A 12,367-nucleotide genomic window follows, 5' to 3' on the forward strand; every position below is an offset into this window, starting at 1 on the left:
GATTACAGAGGTACATAATGGGTCCAGGGACTGGGCCCCAAAGTTTTGAAAGCTGAGCAAGTTACAAAGGTAATGAACTCCAGGTAGATCTGGTCACAATCATGACACGTTACAAAGGTATTTACAAGTTACAGAGGTACATAATGGGTCCAGAGACTGGGCCCCCAAAGTTTTGATAGCTTAACTAGGAACAAAGGTAATGAACTCACAAATGGTTGAAGTTCCTTGACTTATATTCCCTGGAACGCAGGCGAGAAAAATATGTGATAATATACACTTGGAAAATCCTAGAGGGATTAGTACCAAATGTACATACGAAAATCACTCCTTATGAAAGCAAAAGACTCGACAGGTGGTGCAACATTCCCCCAATGAAAAGCAGGGATGCCACGAGTATGCTAAGAGATAACACAGCAAGTGTTAGGAGCCCAAGACTGTTCAACTGCCTCCCAGCGTACATAAGGAGGATTACCAATATACCCATGGCTCTCTAGAAGGCACTGGACAGGCACCTAAATCAGTACCCGACCAGCCGGGCTCTGGTTCGTACGTCGGTCTGCGTGCAGTCAGCAGTAACAGCTTGGTTTATTAGGCCCTGATCCACTGCGAGGCCTGTTCACGGACCGGGCCGCGGGGCCGCTGACCCCCGAAACCCTCTCCAGGATTTTATAGGAGCTAAACATAGGGTCCTACGAGCCTCAGTCGGTAGACACTATGAATGTGCCTATGTTTTTAAGGAACTTTAGCCTGGCATATGCTTTTATTATATTGTTCATTATCGGTTCTCCGAATATGCATGGGTCTAATTTGTGAGCGGCTAATTTATTGTGCACCGCGTGCTCATCCTGTAAACGGTAGCCTCCCAAAAATCAGAAATCACAATGGGCCTTTGTCAGACCCCACTGGGCATTGTTACATTGCTAGAAAAGAACAATAGCCATTTCGTATTTTACAGTTACTTCACATTCCTTACTATACATAGTACACTAAGGAATACAATCTCAAAAAAAATTGTATTACAATTAAATAAATAAAAACAAAAACATCGGTCATAACTAGATTGCAATCTCAATGAAGACAGTTTGCTCATCTAATCGCGCTGTATAGCCCTTGTGGTTTAGCGCTTCTTTTTTATTATAATCATAATGCTCATCCAATCGATGCAAAAAGTGGATTCAACCTCAAGATTTCATATATCAGATATCATTTGAGATATCATTAACAATGAGGTGTTTTGCCATATCCTGTAAGTGTAAGGCTTGCATGAAAGTCTCTGAAAGGTTGGATGTTTGGGCACTAGGATATAATGTCATGTACCATACATAAGGGATATTACCAATAGACCTCTGGCTGTCTTCATACATAAGGGGGATTACCAATAGACCCTTGGCTGTCTTCAAGAAGGCACTGGACAGGCACCTAAAGTCAGTACCTGACCAACCGGGCTGTAGTTCGTACGTCAGCTTGCGTGCGGCCAGCAGTAACAGCCTGGTTAATCAGACTCTGATCCACCATGAGGCCTGGTCTCAGACCGGGCCGCGGGGGCATTGACCCCCGAAACTCTCTCAAGGTAAACCTCTGTAATCCTTTGACTACTGCCCACAAGATGAGTGTGGAGTGCATAATCAAGATATTATACCAACTAGATATAATGCTCCAGTGTATGGCCCTGTACTCACCTAATTGTACTCACCTAATTGTGGATGCAGGGGTCGATACTCAGCTCCTGGCCCTGCCTCTCTACTGACCGCTACTGGGTCCTCCCTCTCCCTGCTCCATGAGCTTTATCATACCTCGTCTTAAAACTATGTATGGTTCCTGCCTCCACTACAGCACTTGCTAGACTATTCCACTTCCTAACAACTCTGTGGCTGAAGAAATACTTCCTAGCATCCCTTTGTCTCATCTGAGTCTTCAACTTCCAATTGTGACCCTTTGTTTCTGTGTCCCATCTCTAGAACATCCTGTCTCTGTCCGCCTTGTCTATTCCACGCAGTATTTTGTATGTCGTTATCATGTCTTCCCTGACCCTCCTGCACTCCTGTGTCGTCAGACCGATTTCCCTTAGCCTCTCTTCGTAGGACATTCCCCTTAGTTCTGGAACCAGCCTTGTTGCAAACCTTTGCACTCTCTTTAATTTCTTGACGTGTTTGACCAGGTGTGGGTTCCAAACTGGTGCTGCGTATTCCAGTATGGGCCTGACATACACAGTGTATAAAGTCTTGAACGATTCCTTACTGAGGTACTGGAACGCTATTCTCAGGTTTGCCAGGCGCCCATATACCGCAGCAGCTATCTGTCTCTGTCCACGGTTGAAGGGTTTTGCCTGGAGTACCTGGAGTTTACCTGGAGAGAGTTTCGGGGGTCAACGCCCCCGCGGCCCGGTCTGTGACCAGGCCTCCTGGTGGATCAGCGCCTGATCAACCAGGCTGTTGCTGCTGGCTGCACGCAAACCAACGTACGAGCCACAGCCCGGCTGATCAGGAACTGACTTTAGGTGCTTGTCCAGTGCCAGCTTGAAGACTGCCAGGGGTCTGTTGGTAATCCCCCTTATGTGTGCTGGGAGGCAGTTGAACAGTCTCGGGCCCCTGACACTTATTGTATGGTCTCTTAACGTGCTAGTGACACCCCTGCTTTTCATTGGGGGGATGGTGCATCGTCTGCCAAGTCTTTTGCTTTCGTAGTGAGTGATTTTCGTGTGCAAGTTCGGTACTAGTCCCTCTAGGATTTTCCAGGTGTATACAATCATGTATCTCTCCCTCCTGCGTTCCAGGGAATACAGGTTTAGAAACCTCAAGCGCTCCCAGTAATTGGTGTTTTATCTCCGTTATGCGCGCCGTGAAAGTTCTCTGTACATTTTCTAGGTCGGCAATTTCACCTGCCTTGAAAGGTGCTGTTAGAGTGCAGCAATATTCCAGCCTAGATAGAACAAGTGACCTGAAGAGTGTCATCATGGGCTTGGCCTCCCTAGTTTTGAAGGTTCTCATTATCCATCCTGTCATTTTTCTAGCAGATGCGATTGATACAATGTTATGGTCCTTGAAGGTGAGATCCTCCGACATAATCACTCCCAGGTCTTTGACGTTGGTGTTTCGCTCTATTTCGTGGCCAGAATTTGTTTTGTACTCTGATGAAGATTTAATTTCCTCATGTTTACCATATCTGAGTAATTGAAATTTCTCATCGTTGAACTTCATATTGTTTTCTGCAGCCCACTGAAAGATTTGGTTGATGTCCGCCTGGAGCCTTGCAGTGTCTGCAATGGAAGACACTGTCATGCAGATTCGGGTGTCATCTGCAAAGGAAGACACGGTGCTGTGGCTGACATCCTGGAATAGTTAGTTAGTTAGTTTAATATGTTTATTATGCACCCCATACCCATCCTGTGGGCGGTAGTCAAAAGATTACAGAGGTACATAATTGGTCCAGGGACTGGACTCCAAAGTTTTGATAGCTGAGCAAGTTACAGAGGTAATGAATTCACAATTTACAAAGGTAATGAACTCACGAATTACAAAGGTAATGAACTCACGAATTACAAAGGTAATGAACTCCAGGTAGGTCTAGTCACAATCATGACAAGTTACAAAGGTATTTACAGATTACAGAGGTACGTAATGGGTCCAGGGACTGGGCCCCAAAGTTTTGATGGCTGAACTAGGTACAAGGTAATGAACTCACAAGTTACAAAGGTAATGAATACTGTAAGAATGGTTACTTACGTTTATACATGGCTACAATCATGAACAAATTATAGTGTAATGAGCAATTCACACTTCCACACCCGGTCACAACTGTAATGTGTTATTGGTGCAAATATTGATTGTTGAGTCACACACACACGCACACACACACACACACACACACACACACACACACACACACACACACACACACACACACACACACACACACACACATTCCTGGAATACAGGCGAGATACATGATAATATATACTTGGAAAATCCTAGAGGGGGTTAGTACCAAACTTGCACACGAAAATCACTCCACATGAAAGCAAAAGACTCGGCAGACGATGCAACATTCCCCGAATGAAAAGCAGGGGCACCACAAGTACACTGAGAGTTCAGTTTCAGTTTAATATGTTTATTATGCAACCCATACCCATCCTGTGGGCGGTAGTCAAAAGATTACAGAGGTACATAATTGGTCCAGGGACTGGACTCCAAAGTTTTGATAGCTGAGCAAGTTACAAAGGTAATGAACTACATCTGGTCATAATCATGACCAAGTTACAAAGGTAATGAGCTCCAGGTAGAACTGGTCACACTCATGAATAATTGCAAAGGTAATGAATCATAAACACATTAATCATGAGAATTTACAAAGGTAATGAGCTCCAGGTAGAGCTGGTCAAGATCATGACAAGTTTCAAAGGTAATGAATGATAAACACGTTATCACATGATTACAATCATAGACAAATTACAGAGTAATGAGCAGTTAACAAACATAGCAGGGAATTCATCCATTGCCCCAACAACAGATGTTGCTAGGTGCCTGTCTCTCCTCGGCAGACAGCCATTGCAAACAGCAGCAAGTTGCCCCGGGATCTGCTGCTTGCACGAGCACCATCGACCCTCCCCAAGAGGTCCAAGAAGCCAGTGGCTCCGTTAGCAGCCCGATGGAGAGCTGTCCAAGGGACATGTCAGCGTCCTGGTGGATGCCAAGTTGACTGAAGATCCCAGGCCCTCGTGTGCACGGATGTTGAAGCTTGAGGAACTGAGTACACACTGCCTGTGGCACACCTGACAGCTGCCTCGCGGTCGAACTCCACGATGCTGTCCCTGTAGTGGAAGTTCCTGTGAGCCCGGCACTCCCTGCAGTGCCATCGCTGACATCGTGGGTTAGGGGAGAAGTACCCTCTATAGATGGGGTGGCGCTGGGAGTTGGGTGGGTGAGGCGGGGGAGAAGGGCAGGGGCGAGGCGTTATGAGAGGGTCACTGTTTACTACACACGCCCTCCCCCTCCCCCCCCCCAAGCGGAGAGGGGGGGAGGCGCTGACTGGTCCTGACTCAACAACACCAAACCTTCTGCACAACACTTCAACTATTTACGCTGAAACGATGCACTGGGAAGTCCGTTCGCTGCTCTGGTATCTTCTCAAAACATTCACACTGAGTTCTGTTAAGTAGGGACCTGGTCAGCCTCTTTGACCAAGAGCTATCCTTGAAAATCCCGCAGCTAGCCCGCTACACAACCAGCCGCGTCGGCCATGTTAGGGAGGGAGGGGTACACTGAGAGACAACACAATAAGTGTTCGGGGCGCAAGACTGTTCAACTGCCTCCCAGCATACATAAAGGGGATTACAAATAGACTGTGGAAAATTGCATTTATCTGTATGTATAATTATGTACATAACAATAAATGAGCATAGATAATTATTATTTATCAGTTAGACAAGTAGGAATTTGGGACACCTAGGTCGCAAAAATGTCCCCCTTCGATACCTACCACTGTCATATCCACAAGTTGCTCTGGACCTATTAATTAAATGAATTATACATCACAAGGAATTCTGGTAAATATATAAATTTGTGGACTGTATATTAAATTAAAAATGATTATATATAAATACACATATACATAACAGAAGGAAAATATATCTTAATATCACTCACCAATTTGACTGGATATTAAGTTGTATCATACTCAGAAAAACCTCACTAACTAAATTTATGAAAACACTGGCCAGAATTATACACAAATCTAGAGAGCTTATCTGAGGTTCCTGGAGCTGTCTTGTCCAGTCGTCTGATATCTCAAGTTATGCAGGAATGCATGTCCAACAATCTTGCCTCCTATTTGAGAGGTGTCAGCCCAATTTCAGCCTCTAGAGCACGAAAAATTCTTCCCATTATATTAACGTTGTATCCAATTCAAAACCAAGATGGCGAGTCCCGTCTGCGCAGATGCAGGCTTTCCGTTTTCTATGACATATATATTATTAAATACAGTATGGCTATCTATTTACATATAAATACTGAATTTCTGGAAAATATATACAGTATTTTCCACATAGACCCTTGGCTGTCTTTAAGAAAACACTGGACAGGCACCTAAAGTCAGTACCTGACCAGCCGGGCTGTGGTTCATACGTCAGTTTGCGTGCTGCCATCAGTAACAGCCTGGTTGATCGGACCCTGATCCACCACGAGGCCTGGTGTCAGGCCGAGCAGCGGGGGCGTTGACCCCCGGAACCCTCTCCAGGTAAACACTTTGCATTTTATGTCACTGACATATCCATACAAACTGTATTGTCAGAAAAAAAAAATACCACGGGTGGGACTAGAACCCGCGATCAGAGAGTCTCAAAACTCCAGACGCGAAGGTCTGGAGTTTTGAGATTCTCTGATCGCAGGTTCTAGTGCCGCCCGTAGTATGGTTTGTTTGCAATCGTGTCATTACGATTTCGTGAGTCGTATTGTCAGAAATACTTATATCCTAGCCTTAGTCTAGTAGTAACAACATCTTGCAATCTACTAATCTTGTCACTTTCTCCATAAGATATCTTTGACGTCACATATTTCCTTATGATGGATAATGAATTTGCTAGTTTCTATCTGTACTGTTCTACTTTCCTCAAGCTCCTTTGCTAGTTTCTTCCTGACAATGTTTCGTAAACTTGTCTGAAAAACCAAAGTTATATTCAACATTTTCTTTATTTTCTTTCATCGCTATTGCCTATTAAATCTTATGTTAGTCTTATTAAATCTTAAGTTAATCCTAAGTTTGTCTAAGATACTCCTCCAGTATGGCTTTACCCAAGACAAATCGATTCCCATTACTAAATCTGCCATTTGTACTAATATTAAATGATTTGACTACCTAACTATTTTAAACCTAATTATGTATGTACCTAACTGAGAATGTTCCTAATTAAGTACTTAATAACATGTTCAAATGTACTGCTCAAATATGACATATATCAAAATAGCTTAAGAATTAGTATTAGTCTCCCCGAAGTGCCTAGGCACTTCGGGCAGACTAAAACTAATTTAAATCTTATAACATGTAAACAACACATTGTAAGCTTTACAAGGAAATAAACATATGTATTTGTATTAATTAATATTAATAATATTAATTAATACAAAATTTGTGTTTGTATTCCTGTTTGTATTCCATCAGGAAGCAATGCTTGATACGAAGTAAGTTGTCAGTGGCCCTTTACAAACCCAACAATAACAAGAATGGCTGGGGTATTATTTTCCAGACAGATGTGTCAGACCTTAGTACGTGGCATAAAGAATGTATCTGTTGCCAGAAGAGGTGAGTTTTGTTTAGCAGAATCTTAAAAGAATAAGAAAGAACATGTTTAATAAAGTACAGTATACACCCGTAGCAAAAAATAACACTGACCTGTAGGATCACTAGTTTATAGTGCACTAACCTGTAGCATCTCTAGTTTATAGTACACTAACCTGTAGCATCTCTAGTTTATAGTGCACTAACCTGTAGCATCTCTAGTTTATAGTACACTAACCTGTAGCATCTCTAGTTTATAGTACACTAACCTGTAGCATCTCTAGTTTATAGTGCACTAACCTGTAGCATCTCTAGTTTATAGTGCACTAACCTGTAGCATCTCTAGTTTATAGTACACTAACCTGTAGCATCTCTAGTTTATAGTGCACTAACCTGTAGCATCTCTAGTTTATAGTACACTAACCTGTAGCATCTCTAGTTTATAGTACACTAACCTGTAGCATCTCTAGTTTATAGTGCACTAACCTGTAGCATCTCTAGTTTATAGTACACTAACCTGTAGCATCTCTAGTTTATAGTACACTAACCTGTAGCATCTCTAGTTTATAGTAACTAACTTGTAGCATCTCTAGTTTATAGTACACTAACCTGTAGCATCTCTAGTTTTTAGTGCACTAACCTGTAGCATCTCTAGTTTATAGTACACTAACCTGTAGCATCTCTAGTTTATAGTACACTAACCTGTAGCATCTCTAGTTTATAGTACACTAACCTGTAGCATCTCTAGTTTTTAGTGCACTAACCTGTAGCATCTCTAGTTTATAGTACACTAACCTGTAGCATCTCTAGTTTATAGTACACTAACCTGTAGCATCTCTAGTTTATAGTGCACTAACCTGTAGCATCTCTAGTTTATAGTACACTAACCTGTAGCATCTCTAGTTTATAGTACACTAACCTGTAGCATCTCTAGTTTTTAGTGCACTAACCTGTAGCATCTCTAGTTTATAGTACACTAACCTGTAGCATCTCTAGTTTATAGTACACTAACCTGTAGCATCTCTAGTTTATAGTGCACTAACCTGTAGCATCTCTGGTTTATAGTACACTAACCTGTAGCATCTCTAGTTTATAGTGCACTAACCTGTAGCATCTCTGGTTTATAGTACACTAACCTATAGCATCTCTAGTTTATAGTACACTAACCTATAGCATCTCTAGTTTATAGTGCACTAACCTGTAGCATCTCTGGTTTATAGTACACTAACCTGTAGCATCTCTGGTTTATAGTACACTAACCTGTAGCATCTCTAGTCTATAGTACACTAACCTGTAGCATCTCTGGTTTATAGTACATTAACCTGTAGCATCTCTAGTCTATAGTACACTAACCTGTAGCATCTCTGGTTTATAGTACATTAACCTGTAGCATCTCTAGTTTATAGTACACTAACCTGTAGCATCTCTGGTTTATAGTACACTAACCTGTAGCATCTCTAGTCTATAGTACACTAACCTGTAGCATCTCTGGTTTATAGTACATTAACCTGTAGCATCTCTAGTCTATAGTACACTAACCTGTAGCATCTCTGGTTTATAGTACATTAACCTGTAGCAATTTAGGCTCAAAGTAGACAGACCTGTAACACATTGATTTATAATAATAAAGTCTAGGTTAGAGGCTCTCCATCTGCTGAACTCAGATCAAATCTGAATGCCTCCCATTTCCTGGGTGCTACATGTCCCCTGGGTTTGGCACATGCCCTGATTAAAACATAAATAAATAGAGAAGATATAAAGCAACTATGGCAGACTGAAAACTTTTATTGAAACATTTCACCTGGAGACCTAGTAGTTTATAGTCTAAAGTAAAGAGAACAATCTTGTACCATTATTAATGGTTCCAGATTATCATTTCTTAGTTAGATCAAGAATTAGTATATATAAATTGAATTTTTATGTAGATATTGCAGATGTGGGTGCATATATATTATGTGGATATAATCAATATTAACCCAGTAAAGTCAAACAGTGTGACTTATTTCCATTGGGGTCCACAATTTCCATTGATAAGTAGGATTATTATGTAGATGGTTATTTGATATTAAAGCTATAAATATATTTTTATTATATTGGAAAACTAAACCTAATTCAATATGGGTCATGCATCATACACTATGTATATATTAAAAGAATAACAGTTTCTGTTTACATCAAAATAGTTCTTTTGCAGTGTACTTAATGTCTGGGTGTTCTTAATAAGTATACGTTTGAAATTTTAAGAAGTAAACTTGCTAAAGTCAATGAGTGTATATAAATGTGTTAAAATTATGTTTACCTATTAAAATGAAAATAGGAATATGTTCTCTACTCTGGTTGGGTTACCAAGTAGTTTTTTTTTGTAGACTTCTAAACAGTACAGTAAAATTGTTATGTTAATTACCAATCTACTGTCAAAATATTATGAATTTTTTTAGTGGTGATACAATTAATAAATGTCCACAACTTCTGGTTAGCTAGCATTTAATGTTGAGAATTTACACTGGAGTTTACCTGGAGAGAGTTCCGGGGGTCAACGCCCCCGCGGCCCGGTCTGTGACCAGGCCTCCTGGTGGATCAGAGCCTGATCAACCAGGCTGTTGCTGCTGGCTGCACGCAAACCAACGTACGAGCCACAGCCCGGCTGGTCAGGAACCGACTTTAGGTGCTTGTCCAGTGCCAGCTTGAAGACTGCCAGGGGTCTGTTGGCAGTAATGTCACAAAGCCTTTGGTTTGTTAAGTGTGGGAATCATATTCCAACCAGCAAATGGGCAGTTGATTGTGATGGCAAGCAAAAGGTCGGAAAATTGAGCATTTGCTGTGTAGTACTGTAGTCTTTATATGCTAGGACTGTTTGACTGCAGCTTTTGATATTCAGCTCAACTCGGGGACCTTGATCAATGACATGGCACTGTACTTCAGGAAATTGAAATTTCTTTTGCTCCTTCATAAATGAAGTTTGAATTATTTTAATTCCTAAAGATTTTTTTTTTTTTTTTCATATGATCAGAGTGATTAATTTGATAATAAGAAAAGTTTGATGCCAAATAAGTCATGAAGACACTTCAAACTAGTGCTGTTCTGCAGGGGCTGGAGATCCAGTGGTGCAGCGCTTACTTGAAGGACTGCGGAAAGGCCACCGAGCAAGCTTGGCCGAGTCCATCACACTTGTGGAAACTTCCCACCCGAAAAAGAAGCTTCAAGCAAGACAACTTTTAACTGAAGTGTTACTTGATGCCAAAAATTTATATTATTCATATGGGACCAAAGCCTTAAGTTTACGTTTGGGTTTGTCAGGGCCTCCTGGAGCTGGAAAATCAACTTTCATTGAAAATTTTGGTAAATTTTTAACCAGACAAGGCCATAAAGTAGCCGTATTAGCAGTTGATCCATCTTCAGCCACTACTGGAGGGTCCCTTTTGGGGGATAAAACACGCATGCACAAACTATCCCGTGACATGAATGCATACATACGAGCATCTCCTTCACAGGGTCATTTAGGAGGGGTGACTCGTTCTACTAATGAGGCCATTGTATTATGTGAAGCAGCAGGATTTGACATTATAATTGTGGAGACAATAGGTGTTGGTCAGAGTGAGTTTTCTGTTGCTGATATGGTAGATCTCTTTGCCCTTATTATTCCTCCTGGTGGAGGAGATGAATTACAAGGACTGAAGAGAGGAATTATGGAGATGAGCGATCTCATTGTAGTCAACAAGAGTGACGGAGATCTTATTCCTGCTTCTAGACGTATGCAGTATGAATATATATCAGCTCTCAAATATATCCGCCCAAAAAATAAGTCATGGTCAACACAAGTAAAACGAATATCATCAATAACTGGAGAAGGAATTCCAGAGTTGTGGCAGCTCATGCAGAAGTACAGGGCAACCATGGAGGATTGCGGGGATTTTGTGAATCGCCGTAGGTCTCAGCGACGGGCATGGTTATGGACTCACCTGAAAGACAGCCTGGTTACAACATTTATCAGTGCTCCTGGGTTCAAGGAGAGAATTAAAAAAATTGAAGTTGAAGTGATGGATGGAGTCTACTCTCCTGGAGATGCTGCAGATATATTGCTTCAGGAACACATTGATGCACTCATGAAAGATGAAAACCTCATGAAGTTATGCAGTTCTAAATAAGTCTGATGAAATTTCATAATTGAATGCAAGTTTCAATAAAGTTAGAATTGCAGTACTGTTGCATACCTACAATAACTACATGTTGGTCCTAGTTAATGTACAGTACAATACTGTATTTGACTTAAGGAACCTGTTGAGCTGAATAACTTGAACAGTGCAGTGTATGTATTTCTTGCATAGGGAACTGTACTGGTGTATTTCTTTAATATAGTATACCACATGATAGAAGGGAAGTTACCTAAGGATTGGCAGAGAGCATTCATATTTCCTTTGTATAAGGGAAAATTAGACAAGAGATAGTCTAAGAACTATAGGAGAATAAGCTTGTTTAGTATACAGAGTATATTGTACAGTAGAATTATTATAGAATGAGTATGGTTAAGGCAGAAAATAAGATTGCAGAGGAATAAAGAAGATTTAGGGTTGTGTAGCTCTATATTACCCTGGTAGGTTTAACGCTTTGTTTTGATTATAATAATACATCTAATAGGGTTGTGCAAACCAAGTACAGTAGGGCCCCACTTATATGGCAGGTTAGGTTTCAGGCTACCACCATAAAGCGGAAATCACAGTAAAGCAGAACGCCATTTTTCCATTTATAAATGCACATAAATGCCAGATAAAAAGTTCACACTAACATATATTAAGTTAGCAATAGAACTAGGCATTAAAAACAGAAAGTAAAATACACACACAGTACACTCATTACTTACCTTAAAATATTTGTAGTTTTAATGTAGGATGAAAGGTGAGTAGTATTTATTATTGAAAGTCAGGTGTGGTAGCCTGGCTACCACACCTACACCAAATAAACAAATTTAAAGCACCTCAGAGCAATTATGATATTTATCATTATTATTATTATCATCATCATCATATTATTATCATATTATTATTACCATCGACACACCTTGTTCACTGAGTTTAATCATTTCTAACAACTACCCTTAGTT

General features: G+C 40.9%; 1 protein-coding gene across 2 annotated transcripts in view; it reads left to right on the forward strand.

The window, feature by feature from the left end:
• Positions 1 to 7,106: 7,106 nt before the first annotated feature.
• The window catches only part of mRpL16 (mitochondrial ribosomal protein L16), a 106,056-nt gene continuing 100,795 nt past the window's right edge, over positions 7,107 to 12,367 (forward strand). Inside the window, exons 1-2 of one of the 2 annotated variants that reach the window (XM_053771885.2) lie at positions 7,107 to 7,293; positions 10,357 to 11,563. In XM_053771885.2, the coding sequence (XP_053627860.2) occupies positions 7,215 to 7,293; positions 10,357 to 11,414 (1,137 nt within the window). In that variant the 5' untranslated portion in view covers positions 7,107 to 7,214 and the 3' untranslated portion in view covers positions 11,415 to 11,563. Of the gene's footprint in view, positions 7,294 to 10,356; positions 11,564 to 12,367 lie in introns of those variants that run through there. The other variant, XM_070082898.1, reaches the window with a different exon arrangement.

Source organism: Cherax quadricarinatus, chromosome 8 (genome assembly GCF_038502225.1).
Source record: "Cherax quadricarinatus isolate ZL_2023a chromosome 8, ASM3850222v1, whole genome shotgun sequence".
NCBI lineage: Eukaryota > Metazoa > Arthropoda > Malacostraca > Decapoda > Parastacidae > Cherax > Cherax quadricarinatus.